Genomic DNA, 23,098 nt, shown 5'->3' with positions numbered 1-23,098 from the left:
TGTTTTTTTATTTTTATTTATTTATTTATTTTTGCAGGTTTGGAGATGGAACCCTGGGGCATTCGACCTCCAAACTACACCCCCTCCCCTATTTTTTATTCTTTATTTTGAAACAGGGTCTCACTAAGTTGTGAAGGGCCTAAGTAGCTGAGGTTGTCTGCGAACTGTGATCCTCCTGTCTCAGCCTCCCAAATGCTGGGATTACAAGCATGTGCCACCATGCCTGGCTCTATTTTTTATTTTATTTTGAAACAGGGCCTCGCTAAGTTACCAAGGCTGGCCTCAAATCTTCAATTCTCCTGTCTCTGCTTCCTACGTACTGGGATTACAGGTATCCACCACCATGCCTGGCTCATCACCTTACCTTTGAGATGTACCAGTAACATCATTTGGATTATACAGAGACAAAACATTCTTTCCCTACTAATCTTGCTACATGTGATCTCTCTCAGCATACAACAGAAAGTACTTAGGAGATCTGCCACTGCCTACCAAGAGGCTAAAACCCAAACATTATGCCTCCATATTCAAGGCTTTCCTGCATGGGGACCCAGCCTACATTTCAAGTCCAGTTGTACAGAAATAGTATTTAAGCTGACTAGCTTTGGGGAGATACTTACATGCTGAGTCCCATCCTGGGATATGAGTGTGACCTGTTGACTCAACCCAGACTGGGTTACTGTGGCTACTTGTGTGGATACAACATCATCCCCTTCTACACCTGTAACATATGTGATCTGCGACCCTTTAAGAACATCTTCGCCTTGACCTGTTCAAAACAAATGAATCATTTATTCAACTAAATAACCAATCTGTTTAAAAAAAAGGACATTTTAAATATCAGAGAAAAGCCCGGCGTGGTGGTGCACACTTGTGATTCCAGCATTCGGGAGGCTGAGACAGGAGGATTGCAATTCGCGGACAGCCTGAGCTACTTAGTGAGGCCCTCTGCAACTTAGTGAGACCCTGTTTCAAAATAAAGAATAAAAAATATGGTTGGGGGTATAGCTTGGAGATAGAGTGCCCCTTGGTTCCATCCTCAGTACCGCAAAAAAAATTAGAGAAAATTATTTTTAAAAATTATATATATTGCCGGGTGTGGTGGTGCACACTTGTAATCCCCGCGCTTGGGAGGCAGAGACAGGAGGATCGCGCAGGTTCAAAGCCAGTCGCGCACGCTGGCTTAAGAGACCCTGTTTCCAAATAAAAATGTAAAAATAGGTCTGGGAGTGTAGCCCGGAGGTAGAAGGGCTTCCAGAAACCCCAGTACCACCAAAATAAATAAATAAATAAATAAATAAATAAATAAATAAATAAATATTAAAATGTATGCATATGACATTTTATTATTTTTGTGTGTGTGATACTGCGGATGGAACTCAGGGGCATTCTACCTCTAAGCTGCATCCCCATTCCTATTTTTTATAATTTATTTTGAAACAGGGTCTCACTAAATTGCAGAGGGCCTCACTAAGTAGCTTAGGCTGTCTTCAAACCTGCACTCTTCCAGTCTCAGCCTACCAAATGCTGAGATTACAAGCATGTGCCACCACATCCCACTGCATATTCTATTTTAAATTATGAAAGTGAATTCCAGGACCTTCTTCTAATTTCTCCACCTCCATTCTTGCAAAGCTGAACCAAATCAAATCAGATCAAATCAAACCTTTATCAAATTTAAGCATCCTAATTTTAGGTGAACTCTTTCTTAGTTAGAATACTTATCTAATATGTTGTACACACATAAGAATCCTACAAAGACTGGTAAATAACCCTTCCCATACAGCAAGTGTGCACTAAGTTATTGTAGTCATTTAAGAAGCCATAAAAATGATAAAATAATCCTTATAAACATTAACCACAAAATCAGGATGGTTTGGCAAACACACTCCACTGACTTAGTCTTTAACACAAGTGACTGATTGCAAGTTATCAGTAAACAATGACATCACTGTGTAAAGACAATGTAATGATATATTATCTGGGGTGAGGTTAATCATTTAATAAGTAACAGAATTGGACCTCTCCCCTCCACTTCTCTATTTCATAAAGAACCAGAAAGTAAACAGAAGTTGCAGCAGCCATTATTGCTCATACTTGGCAACTAGAGAGATTACTAATCTGTTCTTCCAACATTTTCTACCTCCCATGAAGGCAGAAAGAGAAAAATAATTCCACCAAAGGGCTTAATATGTGAATCTACGAGCGCTTCTCAAAGTCAGGGTTTGATTCATGTGTTCATTTGCCTATAGCCATCAAGGGGTCATTCCATGACAGGCATTATTTTTTTTACTTCTTTTTCTTCTGTCCCATGGCTAATTATATACCATTATTCAAATTAGTTGCAAAACCCAGGAAATCAGATGAGAGGAAAGGAACACAAAAATATCTAATTTTTTTTGTACTGGGAATTGAACCCAGGAGGATTCTACCTCCAAACTACATCCCCAGCCCTATTGTATTTTTATTTGGAAAGAGGGTCTTGCTAGGTTGCTGTGAGTCTCACTAAATTGTTGAGGTTAATCCTGAACCTGCAAATCCTCCTGTTTCAACCCTCAACCCTTTTTATTTTTCATTATGAAATAGGGTCTTGCATCTGGGCATTGTGGTGTGCACTTATTTTATTTTTTTGGTGGTACTGGGGTTCCTGGAAACCCTTCTACTTCCGGGCTACACTCCCAGACCTATTTTATATTTTTATTTGGAAACAGGGTCTCTTAAGTCAGCGAGGCTGGCTTCAAACCTGCGCGATCCTCCTGTCCCTGCCTCCCGAGTGTGGGGATTACAAGCATGCGCCACCACGCCCGGCTCAAGACTGACATTTTCAAAAAACCCAAATCACCCAGCTGGACTGCCTCACTCTCCAGCCTCCTTTCACATCACCTTCCCAGGCTGAAGCATCATACTGGCCAGGCTTCCTTCAGCATCTCTGATTGACTTTGCCCTCTACAACTTCACGGCTTTCTACATGTGTCACCCTCTACTTGAAATGTCTCTTGCCTTTGGTCTCTGCTTCCCTTTCCCTGAAACCCTGCTTCTCCACCTTGTAACCTCCATTCACACCTCTACATGGTGTTTGTACAAACAAATCTCCCCACAGTGTCCTCAAGGAAGCCTTCTACACCCTCTCAGATCAGAGTAAATTCCCGTTGAATATAACCCAGAGCACCAGTACCTTTCAATAGCACCTATCACAGTGGTCAATTATTGTTGCTATATGAATGAAAATTTATAACATGAGAAAATGCTATGAATCACAAATTATGTTCACAACTGTTTGATCCTCAAAAATAGAAACAGGTTGAATAAACAACATTTTTACCTGGGGGAGGCTCAAAGAAGGCTTCCTGCTCCTCCTCGATGGGCTCAGTGTCATTGTGGGCCGTCCGCTTGTGCATGGCCAACGTGGAGATCTGTTTGTATGTCTTTCCACAGTGGTTACAGTTATATGGTTTGGAGTGAGTGTGAACAACATGGTGTTTGTACAAACTGGAATATTCTGTAAACCTTTTGTCACACCCAGGAACTGTACAAACATATGGCTTTTCCCCTAAGGAAAAAATAGCACAAAAAGTTATCTTTTATGCAGGTAGGCATAATTTATTCTATCCTGGGGGCAGAAGACCTCTAAAAATAAGTAGTTGCCAAATCTGGGATGGGAACATAGTTCAGTGGTAAAGTGCTTGCCTAGCATGGACAAAGTCCTAGCACAAACGTGTACCACCATGCCTGGCTTTATTAAAAAAAAAACAACAAAAAAACAATAAATATCACATGGTGGTATTGGAACCTAAAATTGAAAGCCGACTGGAACAAATTAACTTCTTATTTTATTTTTATTATATTTTTTGGTGGTACTGGGGTTCCTGGAAGCTCTTCTACCTCCGGGCTACACTCCCAGACCTATTTTATACTTTTTTATTTAGAAACAGGGTCTCTTAAGCCAGTGCGGCTGGCTTTGAACCTGCGTGATCCTCCTGTCTCTGCCTCCCAAGCGCAGGGTGTGCCACCACGCCCGGCTAACTTCTTAGTTTAAATGAATACTTTTAAAGTAGACACTGAAGCCGGGTGTGGTGGTGCACGCTTGTAATCCCAGCATTTGGGAGGCTGAGACAGGAGGATCATGGTTCACAGACAGCCTCAGCTACTACTTAGTGAGGCCCTTTGCAACTCAGTGAGACCCTGTTTCAAAATAAGGAATTAAAGATAGGGCTGGGGTGTAGCTCAGAGTTAGAATGCCTCTGGGTTCCATCCTCAGTATCACAAAACAAAACAAAACAGAGAGAGGTATATTTTGGAAAATATTCAAAATCGAAGAAAGGAAAAATATGAGAAAAAAAAGCACACACTGAAGGGGGCTGGGGCAGGAAAACAATAATTAAGTTTTTTTTTTTTGTACTGGAGAATAAATTTTGGGGCATTTTACTTCCAAGTTACAACCCCAGCGCCTCCCCAACCCCCGCTGCCTTTTAACTCTAGCCCTTTTTAATTTTTTTTTTTTTTTTGAGACAGGATCTTGCTAAGTTTCTGAGGCTGGTCTTGAACCTGTGATCCTTCTGTCTCAGCCTCCCAAGCACTGGTATCCTGGTATTACAGGTGTGCACCACTATATGTAAAACATTTGACTAAATCCTCACTTAGTCTTGGGCTATGTGGTTGGAATGGTAGAAAGAATTGCAAATAAATCTTTTAACTCTTTTTAGTAGGATTATTCACTGTGAAATAATTGAAACTATTTTAGATACAATTAAGATTGAGCAGCAAGGCATGGTGAAGCTTGTAATCCCAGTGCTTAGGAGGCTGAGACAGGAGGGTCGTGCAGGTTCAAAGCCAGCCTCAGCTACTTAGTGAGGCTCTCAGCAACTTAGTGAGACCCTGTTTACAAATAAAGTATAAAATAGGTCTGGGAGTATAGCCTGGAGGTAGAAAAGCCCCTGGGTTCCATCCCCAGTACCACACACACACACACAAAAATTGATTGAGCAAACGAATAAATGTTGCAATGCTGTTAGAAGCCAAGGTTCTCATTGTGGAAGAAAGGGCATACAAATGTGGAATGGGGGAGAGAACAAAAAAAGCCCTGTGAGATGAACGGGAATTGAAGGTATTAGTGTGAATCCATACTTTCTTTTTTTTTTTTGTGGTATTGGGGGTGGAACCCAGAGGCTTTCTACCTCCGGGCTATACTCCCAGACCTATTTTATACTTTATTTGGAAACAGGGTCTCACTAAGTTGCTGAGAGCCTCACTAAGAAGCTGAGGCTGGCTTCAAACCTGTGCGATCCTCCTGTCTCAGCCTCCCAGCGCGGGGATTACAAGCGTGCGCCACCACGCCCGGCTGGGAACTCATACTTTCTATACTTTCCTTAGGTAGCCAGATCTTTTCCCAAGGTTTTAAACACAACAAAACCACCCACAAACAGTAACATCTTCCACTTATGTAATGCAATATAAGTTTTCTTTTTCTTTTTCTTTTTATTTATTTATTTATTTATTTATTTATTTATTTATTTATAGTACTGAGGGTGGAACCCACGGACTTTTCTACCTCAGGGCTATACTCCCAGACCTATTTTATACTTGCTTGGGAGGCGGAGACGGGAGGATCACACAGGTTCAAAGCCAGCCTTGCTGGCTTAAGAGATCCTGTTTCCAAATAAAAAAATATAAATGAATAAGTGTCTGAGAGTGTAGCCTGGAGGTAGAAGGGTATCTAGGAACCCCAGTACCACCAAAAAAAAAAAAAAAAAAAAAAGAATAAGAGCTAGGCGTGGTGGCACACACTTGTAATCCGAGCATTTGGAGGCTGAGAGAGGAGGATCATGGTTCACAGACAGCCTCAGCTACTTAGTGAGGCCCTTTGCAACTCAGTGAGACTCTGTTTCCAAATAAAGAATAAAAAATAGGGCTGGGGGGGTATAGCTTGGAGGTAGAATGCCCCTTGGTTCCATCCCCAGTTATGATAAAAAAAAAAAAAAAAGAATAAAAAATAGGGCTGGGGTGTAGCTTGGAGGTAGAATGCCCTTGGGTTCAATCTTCGGTGCTGCACACACACACACACAAAAGACTGCAGTGTGATAATGGTTGCATAACACTGTGAATATGGTAATAAACACTAAATCATTTTTGTTGCTACATGTTTGTTTTTATTCTGTTGGGTTTTTTTGCGCATCTGGGGATGGAACCCAGGGGCATTCAACCTCTGAGCTCTATCCCCTGCCCTTTTTTTATTCTTTATTTTGAAACAGGGTCTCACTGAGTTGCAGAGGGCCTCACTAAGTAGCTGAGGCTGTCCGCAAACTGCGATCCTCCTTTCTCAGCCTCCAGAATGCTGGGATTACAAGAGTGCGCCACCACACCTAGCTTTTGCTGCTGTTTTTTTTAGTATTTTTTTGGTACTGGGGTTTGAGGCCAGGGGTATTTTATCCCTGAGCTATACTCCCAGACCTTTTTATTTTTTATTTTGAAATTGAGTCTCACTAAGTTACTGAAGTGGCCTTAAACCTGTGATCCTCTTGTCTTTGCCTACCAAGTACTTGGATTACAGAGTACCCCACTGCACCTGGCTTCCGAGAGAAAAAGAGAAAGAGAGAGAGAGAGAGAGAGAGAGAGAGAGAGAGAGAGAGAGAGAGAGAGGAGATAGTGTGTGTGTGTGTGTTTTACTGAAGATGGAACCCAGGGGCATTTTATCTCTGAGCTATATCCTCAGTCCTGTTTTTCAAATTCTGAAACAGGGTCACTGGGTGTGGTGGCTTACACTTGTAATCCCAGTACTTGGGAGGCCGAGACAAGAGGGTCGTGGTTCCTGGACAGCCTCAGCTACTTAGTGAGGCCCTCTGTAACACCTTGTTTAAAAATAAATAATAAAAAATAGGGCTAGGGGCATAGCTTGGAGTCAGAATGTCCCTGTCCCTGGGTTCCATTCCTAGTACCACACACACACAAAAGCTGGGCGTGGTGGCGCACGCTTGTAATCCCCGTGCTTGGGAGGCAGAGACAGGAGGATCGCGCAGGTTCCAAGCCAGCCTCGCTGGCGTAAGAGACCCTGTTTCCAAATAAAAGTATGAAATAGGTCTGGGGGTGTAGCCTGGAGGGAGAAGGGCTCCCGGGAACCCCGGCACCCCCCCATTGTTTTTTAAACAGGGTCCAAGTTGCTGAGGATCTTGCCAAATTGCTGCGGTTGGCCTGAACCAACAACCCTCCTATCTCAGCCTCCCACATCCTAGGATTACCAAAGTGTCGCCATGCCCCACTCCCAGTGACATGCTTTTTTATACTTTTGTACCTATACCCATGGCATTTCCTGCCAATAATACGCTTTTGACTACTTGGCAAACTAAAGGATTCAGTCTAAAAGTCAAGTTCCCCAGTAAAGCCTTTCTGAAATGGCTCTCCATTTTAGAACGACAGCTCCCATTTCTGCTTGCATAGAATCCTGTTCATAAAGGAGACTTTCAGCTGGGTATGGTGGTGCTCACTTGTAATCCCAGTACTTGGGAAATTGAGACAGGAGGATTGTAGGTTCGCAGCTAGCCTCAGCAATTTGTGAGGCCTCCGAAACTTAGTGAGACCCTGTTTCAAAAAAAAAAGAATGAAATAGAGATGAAGATATAGTTTGGAGATAGAATGCCCCTGGATTCAATCCCCATACACAAAAATAAATAAATGAATACCAAACAAAAACAAAGGAGACATTCCACAACAAGTCTGTTTCTACTCTCTCTCCCAAGCTAGACTGCCTTGGACAATATCTTATCTGTCTCTGTATTGCTGGTGCCCAGCAGGGGAAACTCAAAGTTGATGCTCAGTAACTTTGTTGAACAAATGAACACATGAATGAACATATGAATGCTAAGCTGAAAATTTTTAAAGTTGCTTAACTCCTTTCCACCATGCCAAGTGGTAGGAAGGAGGGAAGAGATTAATTGGTTTCTAAAGGAGAAAGAGACCAAGAGTTCAGGGATCATTACCTGTGTGTATCCTCACATGGTTCTTATAATTGGTTGCGCTGGCAAATGCCCTCCCACATCCTGGTTCTGTGCAGTAATAAGGTCTTTCTCCTGTGTGTGTCCTAATGTGTACTTTTCTGATATTTGATGTTGTAAAAGACCGACCGCAGCCTTCAAAGGGACACTTGAAGGGCCTTTCACCTGAAAATACAAGCGGGAATAAATTAAATAGGTACAAAAATACATATAAATTTGAAATGTTTTCTCCTTCAAAGTTGCCTAGGATTTTGCTTAAGACAGCCTTTTGGTGTTGAGCTTTCCTTCCTGCCACTTTTTTTTCTTCCCTAGGAAAAGCACCTTCCTCTAGAAACTTGAATTTGCATAAGAAAAACTGAATAATATTCAAAATTCAGCAGTGATTATGTGACTATCCAAGATGAAGTCACCCAGGTGGGCATATTAAAAATTGAGCTGCTAGAGATGGTGGTGAAGCTTCTAATCCCAGCATTTGGGAGGCTGAGACCGGAGGATCACAGTTCGCGGACAGCCTCAGCTACTACTTAGTGAGGCCCTTTGCAACTCAGTGAGACCCTGTTTCAAAATAAAGAATGAGAAATAGAGCTGCAGGTGTAGCTTGAAGATAGAATGCCCCTGGGTTCCATCGCCAGACCCGAAAAAAAAATGTTTTTTTTGAGCTGAAGCCTGGACTCTCAGCAACCTAATGAGACCCTAAATAGGTTTACAAAAGTGAAAAGGGCTGAGGGTATAGCATGGAAGTAGAATACCACAGAATTCAATCCCCAGTACAAAAAAAGAAAAGAAAAAAAATTGAGCTGAAGATGGTGAAACATGCCTGTAATCCCAGTGCTTGGAAGGCTGAGACTGAAGGGTTACAAGTGTGAGGCCAGCCTCAGGCAACTTAGTGAGACCCTGTTTCAAATGAAAAATAAAAAAGGGCTGGAATGTAGCTTGGAAGTAGAAGGCTCCTTGGGTTCAATTCCCACTACCATTCCCTCACACACAAAAAAAACTGAGAAAAGCAGAGAAGGGACTTTTTGGTACTGAGGATTTTTTTTTTTTTTTTTTTTTTTAAACAGGATCTAAGTTGCTGAAGGACCTTGCTAAATTGCTACGGTTGTCCTCAACCCTGTGATCCTTCTGTCTCTGTCTCCCAAGTACTGGGATTACAGGCATTAACCACTATGCCAGACTCACAAAAAAATTTTAGCCACACATAGTGGCACATGCCTGTAATCCCTGTATTTGGGAGGATGAGGCGGCAGGATTGCAGGTTTGAGGACAGCCTCAGCAAGTAGTGAGACTCTCATCAACTTAGTGAGACCCTGTTTCCCAAAGAAGAAATAAAATCGGGCTGAGGGTACAGCTCAAAAAATGCCTCTGGGTTCAATCTCAAGCACACCACACACACACACACACACACACACACACACACACACACACACACACACACGAAAAGAAAAAAAAAAAAACGAGTATAGTGGTGTATGCTTGTAATCCCAGTACTTGGGAGGCTGAGACAGGAGTATCGCAGGTTCACAGCCTACTTGGTGAGACTGTTTCAAAATAAAGAATAAAAAAATAGGGCTGAAGGTATAGTTTAGAGGTGGAATGCCCCTGGGTTCAATCCCTAGTACTGAAAAAAAAAAAAAAAATAGAGTCTGGTGTAAGGATTAAATTAAAACCCAAGAATCACCTAAAAACTTATTTCTTGTTTTATTTATTCTGTAATACCTGGAATAAAAATAATTTTTCCTCTTTAAAATAAGTGCTGGAGCTAGGTGTGGTGGCCCATGCTTATAATCCCAGTACTTGGGAGTATAAAATAGAAGATTCACAGGCTTGCAGCCAGCCTTAGCTACTTAATGAACAGCTACATAGTACCTGTTGCAAAATAAAGAATAAAGCCGGGCGTGGTGACCCATGCTTGTAATCCCAGCATTTGGGAGGCTGAGACAGGAGGATCTATTTGGGTTTGTGGACAGACTCAGCTACTTAGGCCCTCCACAACTTATAGTGAGACCCTGTTTCAAAATAAATAATAAAAAATAGGGCAGGGGGTGTAGCATGGAGGTGAATGCCCCTGGGTCCATTCACAGACACCTGCCAAAAAAAAAAAAAAAAAAAAAAAAAAAGAATTAAAAACAGGGCTGGAGATATAGCTTAGTGGTAGAATGTCTGTGGGTACCAACCCCAGTACTGCAAAAAAAAAAAAAAAAAAAAAAAAAAAATCTGATCCATAGCAAATAATTACCTCTAAACATCAACTCCACAAGAAGTCAAAGATGGGGAGAAGAGAGGAGTGAGGGAGAGTCAAGAATAGTACCATTTAGGAAAAGGAGATAAGGAGATACAAAGGGAAGGAGAGATGGTCCTCTGTAGGCTGTTAGGATTCAGTAGCAGTTTACTGAAGGAAAAGTAATACTAATCTGAGACAGAATGGGTGCCTTAAATTCTGATTTTAGGTTGCCTACTAATTCCATGTGTAATCCTAAGAAAATGAGCTTGTTGTTCAGATTTATCTGAAAACTGAGTGGGCTGGTTATCCAGACTATTGTTCATCTCTTCTGGAACAGATTCCCCCCAACCCTGCTTTTTTTTTTTTTTTTTAGTACTGAGAATTGAATCCAAGGGAATTCTACCTCTTGGCTACACCACTGTCCCTATTTTTTATTTTATTTACTTATTTTGTGGTACTGGGGATTGTACCTCTGAGCTACACTCCCAGCCCTATTTTTTTATTCTTTATTTTGAAACAAGGTCTCACTAAATTGCAAAGGGCCTCACTAAGTAGCTGAGGCTGGGTAAGAACCTATGATGTCCTGTCTCAGCCTCCCAAGTACTGGGATTACAAGCATGTGTCACCACACTCAGCACACAGATACCTTTGATAATCTAAAAGAATCCTGGCTTCTCATCTTGGTAAGAAGCATACATGCACAAATCACACATTATGTGGCATTTTAGGATTTTTGTGTGTGTGTGGTATTGGGGATGGAACCCAGGCACATTCTACCTTTGAGCTATACCTCCAGCCCTATTTTTATTCTTTATTTTGAAAGAGTCTCACTATGCTGGGGCCAGTGAGGCCGGCATAAGAGCCTGCCGTGAGGCAAAGCCGGTACTGGGGCCTCGAGGCCAGGATAAGAGCCTGCCGAGGGGTTAGGCCGGTGCTGGAGCCAGCGAGGCCGGCATCGGAGCCTGCCGTGAGGCCAGGCCGGTACTGGGGCCTCCGAGGCCAGGATAAGAGGCTGCCGAGGGGTTAGGCCGGTGCTGGGGCCAGCGAGGCCGGCATCGGAGCCTGCCTTGAGGCATGACCAATGTTGGGGCCTCCGAGGCTGGGATCGGAGCCTGCCGAGGGGTTAGGCCGGTGCTGGGGCCAATGAGGCCGGCATTGGAGCCTGCCGAGGGGTTAGGCCGGTGCTGGGGCCTCCGAGGCCGGGATTGGAATCCTGCCAAGGGGTTAGACCGGTGCAGGGGCCAATGGCCAGCATCGGAGCCTGGCGTGAGGCAAGTTCACTCCTGCGGCCTCCAAGGCCGGGACCAAAGCCAGCTTAGGGGTTAGACCGGTTCAGGGGCCAGCGAGACCAGAACTGGGGCCTCCCATGAGGCAAGGCCGCTGCTTGAGCCAGCAAGGTCTGGATCAGTCCACTGAGTAGCCAGGCCACTACTGGGACCATCAAGAGTGGGATTGGTACTTGCAACGCAGCATGCACAGAGAAATATCGCAGAAAATATAAATCATACACTTCTCTTAATCAGCAATAACTAGGAGGAAAAGGGCAACAGGAAGAGGTTGAGCTATAGAAAGGGCCCTATAGTGAAGCAACTAATGTGACCAATCAGAGGGTATGTAATACTGGAGGACGGAGCCTCTTTAAAACGCAGGAGGTACATAAACAAATGTATCAAAGTAAATCACCAAAGAAGTGTGGGATGGAGGGAGGGGGAGGGAATGTAATGGGGGCTGGAGGAGGGCTAATTGGATGATGTGTGCTTGTATATCCTCTCAAGTCTTGTACTCCAATGTGATTGATATATGACTACAATGCACCAATTTAAAAAATAAATTAAAAATAAAAAAAAATAAAGTATAAATGATTAAAAAAAAAAAAGAAAAGAAAAGAAAGAGTCTCACTAAATTGCAGAAGGCCTCATGAAGTGTCTGAGACTGGCTGAAAACCTGGATTCTCGTCTCAGCTTCCTGAATGCTGGGATTACAAGTGTGCACCACTATGCCCGGTTTAGGATTTTTTTTTTAACAGTAGAACCAGGGATATTCTATCTTCAAGCTATACCCCCCAGCCTATTTTTTATTCTTCATTTTGAAACAAGGTTTCACTAAGTTGTAGAGGGCCTCACTAATAGCTGAGTCTGTCCTTGAACCTTCAACCTCCAGTCTCAGCCTTCCAAGTACTAGGATTACAAGTATATGTACACCACACTCAGCTTGAATTTCAGGATTTAAGAGGAGCCCCTGAGATTGATTCCCTGAAACTCAGACTCTTTCCCCAAGTACCCTCCCTATAGATTAAGACCTTTCAGTTTAGATATGACACTGTTGAGACTTGTACCTGTATGAGTTCTGATATGTTTTTGTAGATCTCCTGAAGTTTTGAAAGATTTGGTACAATTATCTTCTGAACACCGATATGGCTTTTCTCCTGTGTGAGTTCTGACATGACTTTTTAATCCATAACCTTTAAGAAAAATTTAAAAGAAACTTAATTATACAATACTTCTCTAAACATGCACATTGAGATTAAGTTATTGAAAAACACAATAAACATCAGGATATAATGTTAGGCAAATACAACAAAATGAATATTAAAAATATACAAGAGTATAAGCTCAGGAACTGTCACAATGAAAATTCAAATTTCATCTCTGTTTAAAAGAGGTTGATGGGGTGTATTCGAGTCACCCCCCATGCCATCTTGGCACGGGGCTGTATTTCTATCCTCTGTATTTCTATCTTTTATATTCTGTATTTCTATCTTTCTAATAAACTTCTTTAAATCTTAAAAAAAAAAAAAAGAGGTTGATGGCAGGTATAGTGGCTCATGCTCGTAATCTAAGTACTTGGGAGGCTGAGACAGGAGGACTGCAGATTTGCAGCCAGCCTCAGCAACATAGTGGGGCTCTCAGCAACTTAGCAAGACCCTGTTTCCAAATAAAAAGTAATCCTGGGGGTATAGCTCAGAGGTATAAGACCCCTAATAAAATAAAATAAAAATAAAGCAGATTGAGGTGGGCTTGCTGGCACACCTCTGTGATCTCAGTACTTAAAAACCTGAGACAGGAAGATCACAGGTTCAAGATCATCCTCAGCCAACTTGTGAGAATCTTAGCAACATCACGAAATCCTATTGCAAAACAAAACAATAAAAATGGCTTGGGGTATATCTTGGAGATAGAATGACCCTGGTTTCAATTAAAAAAAAAAAAACAACCAAACAGGTTGGGCGCTTCCTACCTATCTATCTATCTATCTATCTATCTATCTATCTATCTATTTGCAGTACTGGGAACCCAGGGGCATTCTATCTCTGAACTACACCCTCAACCCTATTTAAAAAAAAATTTTTTTTAATAGGTCTGGGGATGGAACTCAGGGGCATTCAACCTCCGATCTACACCCCCTGCCCTATTTTTTTTTTAAACAGTTTCTCACTAAGTTGCAGAAGGCCTCAGTAAGTAGCTGAAGCTGTCTATGAACCTCTGGTCTCCGCCTCCTGAATGCTTGGATTACAAATGTGCACCACCACGCCTGGCCAAAATTTTTTAAGAATTTTTTTTTTTTTTTGTGGTACTGGGGTTCCTGGAAACCCTTCTACCTCCTGGCTACGCTCCCAGACCTATTTTTATACTTTTTTATTTGGAAACAGGGTCTCTTAAGCCAGCACATCTGGCTTTGAACCTGCACAATCCTCCTGTCTCTACCTCCTAAGCGTGGGGATTACAAGCGTGCGCCACCATGCCCGGATTTTAAGAATTGTTTTGAAACAGGGTCTCACTGAGTTGCGAAGGGTCTCGCTAAGTAGCTGAGGCTGTCTGCCAACCTTGATCCTCCAGTCTCAACCTCCTGAATTCTGAGATTACAAGCCTGTACCACCACACCCAGCTTTATCCTTTATTTTGAAATAGGGTCTCATTGAGTTTCAAAGGGTGTCACTAAGTAGTTGAGACTCTGTGAACTGAGATCCTCCTGTCTCATTATCCCAAATGCTAGGATTACAAGCGTGCTCCACCATGCCCGGCTCAAGGCGCTTCTTCAACATTATATTAAATGTTGATCAAAACTTATACCCCAAGCCAGGCGTGGTGGCACACGCTTGTAATTCCCCTGCTTGGGAGGCTCAGACAGGAGGATCACACGGGTTCAAACCCAGCCTCAGCTACTTAGTGAGGCTTTCAGCAACTTAGTGAGACCCTGTTTCCAAATAAAAAAAATATATATACATATATAAAAAGGTCTGGGAGGTCTGGGAGTATAGCCCGAAGGTAGAAAGCCTCTGGGTTCCACCCCCGGTACCACCAAAAACTTATACCCCAAAAGATTAAAGTGCAATTAAGTCAAGGAATGAGGAATGAAAGCTCAGGAGGCCTGGTACCAGCCAGTGTTGGTCCTGCTGGATGTGGTCCCTGAGCAGGCCCTGTCCTGCTAAGTCATAGTGATTCCCTAAGATCTATTGTTTTTTTTGTGTGTGTGTGTGGTACTAGGGATGGAACTCAGGGGCTTTCTACCTCCAGGCTACACTCCCAGACCTATTTCATTTGGTTTTTTGTTTGTTTTTTTTTTTTTTTTGGTGGTACTGGGGTTCCTGGAAGCCCTTCTACTTCCGGGCTACACTCCCAGACCTATTTTTACATTTTTATTTGGAAACAGGGTTTCCTAAGCCAGCGCGCGCGGCTGGCTTCGAACCTGCGCGATCCTCCTGTCTCTGCCTCCCAAGCGCGGGGATTACAAGCGTGCGCCACCACGCCCGGCTCCTATTTTATATTTTATTTGGAAATAGGGTCTCTTAAGCCAGCTGAGACTGGCTTCGAACCTGTGTGATCCTCCTTTCTCAGCTTCCCAAGCGTGGGGATTACAAGTGTGCGCCACTGCTCCCGGCTCCTAAGATCTATTTTAATGTTGTTACTATAATTTCAGTCAACTTTTAAAGCTTGACTTTTATTTTTCTTGCTAAAAGAAAACAGAGTGCAGAATGAAAAGCATCAAATACAGTGGGCATGGGCAGACTATGGAAAAAAACTAGAACACAGAGAGGGATCCAAAGCAAGCAGGCTGTGAGGCAGTTGAGAAGGACTGAAAATCTGACTGTGTGTTTCTGTGGCCTCAGACAAAGATGGGGTGCTAGTTCTTTCTTCCAGTCTGTCTGCACTCAACTCCCACCAGAACCAAGAAACAGAAAATCTATGCTTTTACCTGTTGCAAATGCTTTCCCACAGCCTAGATGCTCACACTGATAAGGCCGGTCTCCTGTGTGCGACCTCCCATGGACCTGTCATTAAAACACAAGCATGATTCAATTTCTTTTACATACCTTTGGGGTAAAATGGCCTTAAAAGATACCTACTTCCCCCTTTGTGCTAAATTACTTTGCTGTATGCTTTATTTTTTAATTCTTTGGCAGTGCTAGGGATTGAACCCATGGCTTCAAGCATGTTACAGGCAAGTACCTTACCACTAAGCCACACCCCAGCTCTGTTATATGCTTTAAAGAATAACGAGACAGAGCTGGTATGTGGTGGTGCACACTTATAATCCCAGTACTCAGTAGGCTGAGATAGGAGGATTGAAGGTTGGAGGCCAGCCTTAGTACCCTAGAGAGGCCTTCACAAATTAGTCAAATCTTTTCTAAGTTACTGGGGATAAAACCCAGGGGCATTCTACCTCTGAGTTACACCCCAGCCCAATTTTTTGTCTTTATTTTGAAGCAGGATCTCACTGAGTTGCAAAGAGCCTCACTAAGTAGTTGAGGCTGTCCGGGAACTGTGATCCTCCTGTCTCAGCCCCACAAATGCTGGAATTATAAGCATGAGCCACCAGGCCTGGCTTGAGATCTTGTTTCAAAGAAAAAATAACGCGGTTTGAGAAACACATTCCAGGAGTCTTTTGACTTGGACCTGCAACATCAACTCTCACCTGGATTTCCTTGATTTCCTCACTGATCTACAAAAATTCTAGGCTGTTAATTAACCCATATGTGAAACAATTCCTTTACCAACAAGTAAGACCCAAGGTGGGTGTGGTGGTGCAAGCCTGTAATCCCAGTACTGGAGACAGGAGGACTACAGGTTCAAGGCCAGCCTTGACAATTTAGCAAGACTCCGCCTGCCTGCCTGCCTGCCTCCCTTCCTTTTTCTGTGGTACCAGGGATGGAATCCAGGGGCATTGTACCTCCTAGCTACACCCCCAGCCCTATTTTTTAGTCTTTTTTTTTTTTTTTTTTTTGGTGGTACTGGGGGTGGAACCCAAGGACTTTTCTACCTCCAGGCTATGCTCCTAGAACTACTTTATACTTTATTTGGAAACAGGGTCTAAGTTGCTGAGAGCCTCACTAAATAGCTGAAGCTGGCTTTGAAACTATGTGATTCTCCTGTATCAGCCACCCAAGCACTGGGATTACAAGCCTGCACCACCACACCCGGCTTTTTAAAAATTTTTTTAAACAGGGTCTCACTGAGTTGCGAAGGGCCTCCCTAAGTAGCTGAGGCTGGCCGAGAACTGTGATCCTCCGTTCTCAGTCTCCAGAATGCTGGGATTACAGGCTTGCGCCACCATGCCTGGCTCTGTTTTAAAATAAAAAATAAAAAGAACTTGAGTTGGGGAATGTGACTCAGGACTAGAACACCCCTGGTTCCAAAATACCAAAGTGTGGGGTGTGGTAGTGGATGCTTATCATCCCAATATTTGGGTGGCTGAGACAGTAGAATAGCAGGTTCGAGGAAAGTCTCAGTAACTTAGGCAGACTCTCAGCAACCTAATGGGACCCTGTTTCAAAACAAAACAAAAAAAAGGACTGGGGGGCATAGCTCAAAGGTAGAATGCTTCTGGGTTCAATCCCCAGGACCACAAATAACAGCAAAAAAACCCCTCAAAGTTTTCAAAGAAACTGTAGCTAGGAATATACCTCAGGGACAGAGTGCTTGCCTAGAATGTGTGAGGCCTTGAGCTGGATTTTCCATGCAAAAAGGTAGACAAAAGCAAACAAACAAAACTATAAACCAGGTGTACTGGTGCAGACCTGTAATCCTTGTACTTGGGAGACTAAGACAGGAGGATTGTAGGTTTGAGGATAGCCTCAGGAACTTTTTTTTTTTTTTTTTTTTTTTGGCAGTACTGGGGATGGAACCCAGGAAACAGGGTCTCACTAAGTTGCTGAGAGCATCACTAAGTAGCTGAGGCTGACTTCAAACCTGTGTGATCCTCCTATCTCAGCCTCCCAAGCACTGAAATTACAAGCGTGTGCCACCATGCCTGGCTTCATTCTTTATTTTGAAACATAGGGTCTCACTGAGTTGCAGAGGGCCTCACTAAGTAGCTGAGGCTGTCCACGAACTGCAATCCTCCTGTCTCAGCCTCCCAAATGCTGGGATTACAAGCGTGTACCACCATGACTGGCTCTCAATTTTATTCATTATTTGGAAACAAGGTCTCAAAAGGCTGCTGAGAGCCTCACTCAGTTGCTGGGGCTGGCTTTGAACCTATGATCCTCTTGTCTCAGCCTCCCAAGCACTGGGATTACAGGCATGTGCCACCACACCTGGCTTATGATTCAATTTTATAGTTGGAGAAAATGAGGTAACAAGAAGTCAACTAACATGTCAAGTTTACACATTAACAAGTAATGAAAATGGGCTGGAGGGTCACTACTCCAATATGCAAGTGTGCAATTCCTGACTCATTATAAGTTGCTGAATACATCACAGCTATTATTATTTTTTTTTCCGGGTCTGGGGATGGAACCCAGGGGCATTCGACCTCTGAGCTATACTTCCTGCTCTCTTTTTATTCTTCATTTTGAAACAGGGCCTCACTAAGTTGCGGAGGGCCTCACTAAGTAGCTGAGGCTGTTCGTGAACCGCGATCCTCTGGTCTCAGCCTCCCGAATGTTGGGATTACAAGCGTGCGCCACCACGCCCAGCTTTCAGCTATTATTATGTTATTATCAGTTAGAATATGTTTATATTTACTTACAACTTAAATAAAAATACTGCCAGGCATGGTGATGTATGCTACAAGTACATCATGTTAGTATTTAACTTATGTCATTACTAGATATAGCACTTCTCTTATATTTACCTTAAGGTGATGAGCTGTGGTATATAACTTTCCACATCCATCATATTCACATCGAAATGCCTTTTCTCCACTCTGCTGAGACTTAGCAGTTACTCTTGTTGCATGTCCTTGTAAGACAATCTAGATAAAAAAGTAGGATTTAAATTATTCATACAGGCCAGGTGTGGTGGCACATGCTTGCAATTGCAGTACTTGGGAAGCAGACAGGAGTATCATGGTTTGCAAACAGCATCAGCTACTTAATAAGGCCTTTTGAAACTTAGTGAAACCTTGTTTCAAAATGAAAAGAATAAAAAATAGGGTCGGGGCTGTAACTTGGAGATAGAATGCTCCTGGGTTCCATCTCCAGTACTGAAAAAAAAAATATTTATACAGAAATAAAACAGGTAAAATTACTATGTTCACAATAAAAAGATACAACTGTAATGTGGGTTCCAGACTCAGGTCATCACTTTACCAAGATTCTATCAATCTGATTCAGTCAACTTCTTTCTGTTCCATGGCTGAAGTCTGGAATAGCCAAAAGAAATGCATAGCCAGCACTTAGAGACCTATCTCTACTCTAGAAAGCCAACACAAATAGTATCTCCGCTGAATACAGGTATTCCTTGACATACTCAAGGGATAGATCTACAGTTATGCTTTATTTTTTTCTGGTACTGAAGATTGAACCCAGGGGAGTTCCATCTCTGTGCCATACCCCCAGCTCTTTCATTTTTATTTTGAAACAGGGTCTCACTAAATTGCTGAGGTTTATCTTGAACCTTAAACTCTCCTGTCTCACCCTTCCAAAGAGTGGAATTGCAGGCATGTGACACCATACCTAGTTTAGCTATGCTTTGTTAAAGAACATATGCCCTAAAAAATTTTCAAGAGCATTATTTTTTGGGGGTACCAGGGACTAAACCCAGGGGCATTTGATCGCTGAGCTACACTCCCAGGCCTTTTTCAATTTTTATTTTGAACCACGGTGTTAAGTTGCTAAGTTTGTCTTAAACCTGCAAACTTCCTACTCAGCCTGACAAGTATTGGGATTACAGGCATACACCACAGCACCTGGCTTCAAAAGCATTCTTTTTTTTTTTTTTGGGGGGGGGCGGGTCTGGGATGGAACCCAGGGGCATTCAACCTCCAAGCTACACCCCCTGCGCTATTTTTTAATTCTTTATTTTGAAAGTGGGTCTCACTGAGTTGCAGAGGGCCTCACTAAGTAGCTGAGGCTGTTCGCAAACTGTAATCCTCCGGTCTCAGACTCCCAGATGCTGGGATTACAAACATGCGCCACCACGCCCAGCTGCATTCTTAACTTCAAAAGCAATGACAAAAGCTGTGCTTGGTGACATACATCAGTTACCCCAGTGACTAGGGAGGGAAAAGTAGGGGGACTGCAAATTTGAAGCCAATATTGCCAATTCAGCAAGTCTCAGGGTAAGAACAAAAAATAAAAAATAAAATGGGGACATAGCTCTGTGTAAAGTGTCACAATAAATAAATGAATAAGCCGGCCTGGTGGCCCTCAGCTACTTAGTAAGGCCCTTTGCAACTCAGTGAGACCCTGTTTTAAAATAAAGAATAAGGCCGGGCATGGTGGGGCACACTTGTAATCCCTGAGTTTGGGAGAATTGGACAGATTCAAAGCCAGCCTCAGCTTCTTAGTGAGGCTCTCAGAACTTAGTGAGACCCTATTTCCAAATAAAAAAATAAAATAGGTCTGGGAGTATAGCCTGGAGGTATAAAAACCCCTGGGTTCCACCCCCCAGTACCACCAAAAAAAAATTAATAATAAATAAATAAATAAATAAAATAAAGAATAAGCCAGGTGTGGTGGCGCATGCTTGTAATCCCAGCATTTGGAAGGCTGAGACAGGAGGATCAGGTTTGTGGACAGCCTCAGCTACTTTTTTTTTTTTTTTTTTTTGGTGGTACTGTTTGGAGCCAGCCGGCAAGAGTACGGTTCTGAAGTGAGGCGTGAGGATGAAGAGTTTTTAACCCTAACGTGGGGGAGCCGCCAGCCTACTATCTCTACTGGTCGACCCCTGCTCGTGGGTCAATATTTCCTACGGGTCCACGACTATGCCTGGGTCAGTATTCTCTATCATGCCCGTGGCCAACGCAGCTTCTGGGTCAATCTCATCTTTATTGCACCGACCTTGTTTTTCCAGAGGTATTTATACACAGCTACAAGTCAATCAACACCGGAATACAATACAGACCAATACAAAACACACACATTACAGATAGGCTTATCAGTACCCTCAGGTCATCACCACCTGATCCTTTCTCAGACCTCTTTGAACTTTCCATAACCCCAAACCTTGTTGACTCTGGGCGAAGGTCAGTCAGCTGAGTCAGAGACACCAATCTAGGGGAAAGCCTTAATGGCTCCCCACAGTACTGGGGTTCCTGGAAGCCCTTCTACCTCCGGGCTACACTCCCAGACCTATTTTATACTTTTTTATATTTGGAAACAGGGTTTATTAAGCCAGTGTGGCTGGCTCTGAACCTGCGTGATCCTCCTGTCTCCGCCTCCCAAGCGTGGGGATTACAAGCATGCGCCACCACGCCCGGCCAGCCTCAGCTACTTAGTGAGACCCTTTGCAATTCAGTGAGACCCTGTTTCAAAATAAAGAATAAAAAATGGGGGTTCAGAGATAGTATGCCCCTGGGTTCCATCCCCAGTACCACAAAAAATTAATTAATTAAATAAATAAATAAAGAATAAAAAATAGGGCTAGTGGTATAGTTCAGAGGTAAAATGACTCTGGGTTCAATCCCTAATGCCACAAAAATAAATAAAATAAGTAAAGCCACAAAAATAAATAAATGAATAAACAAATCAATCTTCCAAAATAATGGAAAAGAGAGCATTACATTATTTGAGTCACCTGTAGGAGATATTACAACCCATATGATCCTACTTTGGATTTATACTCAGCACAAGATCATTTTCCTGGACATGATAACATAAAAAGTTCAAACGGCACTGATTTTAAAGGCATTTAAAGGTAACACCTGGTTGAATTTTGGGGCACACATCTGTAATCCCAGGAACTGCAAGAGGCTGCATACGGAGAACCACAAGCTCTAGCCCAGCCATAGCAAATTAGCAGAGGCGCTCAGCAACAGAGGAAGACTTACTTCTTTCTCTCTCTCTCTTTCTTTCTTTCTTTCTTTCTTTCTTTCTTTCTTTCTCTTTCTTTCTTTCTTTCTTTCTTTCTTTCTTTCTTTCTTTCTTTCTTTCTTTTTTGGTGGTACTGGGGTTCCTGGAAGCCTTCTACCTCTGGGCTAGACTCCCAGACCTATTTTATACTTTTTATTTTTGGAAACAGGGTCTCTTAAGCCAGCGCGGCTGGCTTCGAACCTGCGTGATCCTCCTGTCTCTGCCTCCCAAGCACAGGGTTACAAGCGTGCACCACCACACCCGGCTTAAATTTAAAAACTTTTAAAAGCTGGGCGTGGTGGCGCACACTTGTAATCACAGCATTTGGGAGGCTGAGATAGGAGGATCACAGTTCGCAGACAGCCTCAGCTATTTAGTGAGGCTGAGTCAGGAGGATTGCAGGCTCATGACTAGCTTCAGTTACCTAGAGGGGCCCTCCCCAACTAAGTGAAACCCTGTTTCAAAATAAAGGATAAAAAGTAGGGCTGAGGATGTAGTACAGAACTGGAGATTAAACTGGGTTTAATCTCCAGCAAAGAAAAAAAAAAAAAATCCAGAAAAAAAAAAAAGGGGGCGGGGGCTGGGGGTTGGATGCAGAAAATGCGCATGGCTTCAGTCTCCAGTATGAAAAAAGCACCAAGTAGCAAGCGTTCGTTACAGTACTTCTAGAGTATCAGAAAAAGTATCCCCAAACTTCAAACTTCAATGGGCAGGACAGCAAGATCACTTGGTCTCAACAGCTGCCTTAGATACCAAAAACATGCCTTGCATTCTAGAATAAAACTTCACCTGTACTTCTGTGGTATTTCTATTTCTGTGGTTCTACTTTGTCACCACTAATGGACCTTAGGACCTGAATTATTTGAGAAAGCTGCTACTTACTACATGTTCTACTTTTCTGAACTGGTGAGATTTTCCTGGAAAGGAGTGAGTTCTCTATTATTGCTTTCATCCATGGAATAACCTAGAAATGCTGAGAGATTTGTATATTAAAAAAGCAACTTCACATACCTGCATTTTTTTCTCTTGTTCATTTTCTCCAATTATTCCAGTACCTGTTACACTTTCACTTCCATCAATGGATACCTAAAGAAATAAAAACAAAGCTTAAAAATGTTTATTTATTTTTCTTTTTGCAGTGCTGGGGATGGAACCTAGAGTTTTGTACCAGCTATGCAAGTTTTTTTGTGTGTGTGTGGGTCTGGGGACGGAACCCAGGGGCATTTGACCTCCGAGCTACACCCCCTGCCCTATTTTTTTATGCTTTATTTTTGAAACAGGGTCCCACTAAGTTGTGGAGGGCCTCACTAATTAGCTGAGGCTGGCCGTGAACCATGATCCTCTGGTCTCAGCCTCCCAAATGCTGCGACTGCAAGTGTACGACACCATCCCCGGCTTATTGAAGTGTTTTGGCACTGAGCTATACCACTAGTCTCAAGTTTTAAGTTTTCTTTTTTATGGTACTAGGATTGAACCCAGGAGCACTATACCAATAAGCTATACCCCCAGCCTTTTTTTTTTTTTTCATGGTACTAGGGATTGAACCAAGAGGCATTCTACCTCCAAGCTACACCTCCAGCCTTATTTTTAATTCTTTATTTTGAATAAGGGTCTCACTAAGTTGCAGAGGGCCTAAGTAGCTGAAGCTGGCTGCAAACT

The 23,098-nt window shown here is 42.9% G+C and overlaps 1 protein-coding gene across 4 annotated transcripts in view; it reads right to left on the bottom strand.

Annotated features, from left to right (window-relative positions):
• ZNF143 (zinc finger protein 143) overlaps window positions 1–23,098 on the bottom strand; it is a gene marked incomplete at both ends in the record, with an annotated part of 48,080 nt that overhangs the window by 5,655 nt on the left and 19,327 nt on the right. For all 4 annotated transcript variants that reach the window (XM_080718264.1, XM_080718265.1, XM_080718266.1 and 1 more), the window contains 7 exons: window positions 621–769; window positions 3,323–3,550; window positions 7,971–8,150; window positions 12,542–12,667; window positions 15,400–15,475; window positions 18,280–18,399; window positions 22,451–22,525. In XM_080718264.1, coding sequence (XP_080574390.1) covers window positions 621–769; window positions 3,323–3,550; window positions 7,971–8,150; window positions 12,542–12,667; window positions 15,400–15,475; window positions 18,280–18,399; window positions 22,451–22,525 — 954 coding nt within the window. The remainder of the gene's footprint in view (window positions 1–620; window positions 770–3,322; window positions 3,551–7,970; window positions 8,151–12,541; window positions 12,668–15,399; window positions 15,476–18,279; window positions 18,400–22,450; window positions 22,526–23,098) is intronic.

The sequence above is a fragment of the Muscardinus avellanarius genome (genome assembly GCF_963383645.1).
Source record: "Muscardinus avellanarius genome assembly, chromosome: 1".
NCBI classification, from domain to species: domain Eukaryota; kingdom Metazoa; phylum Chordata; class Mammalia; order Rodentia; family Gliridae; genus Muscardinus; species Muscardinus avellanarius.
The sequence above is the reverse complement of the archived record's forward strand: the minus strand, read 5'-3'. Positions and strand labels throughout refer to the sequence as shown.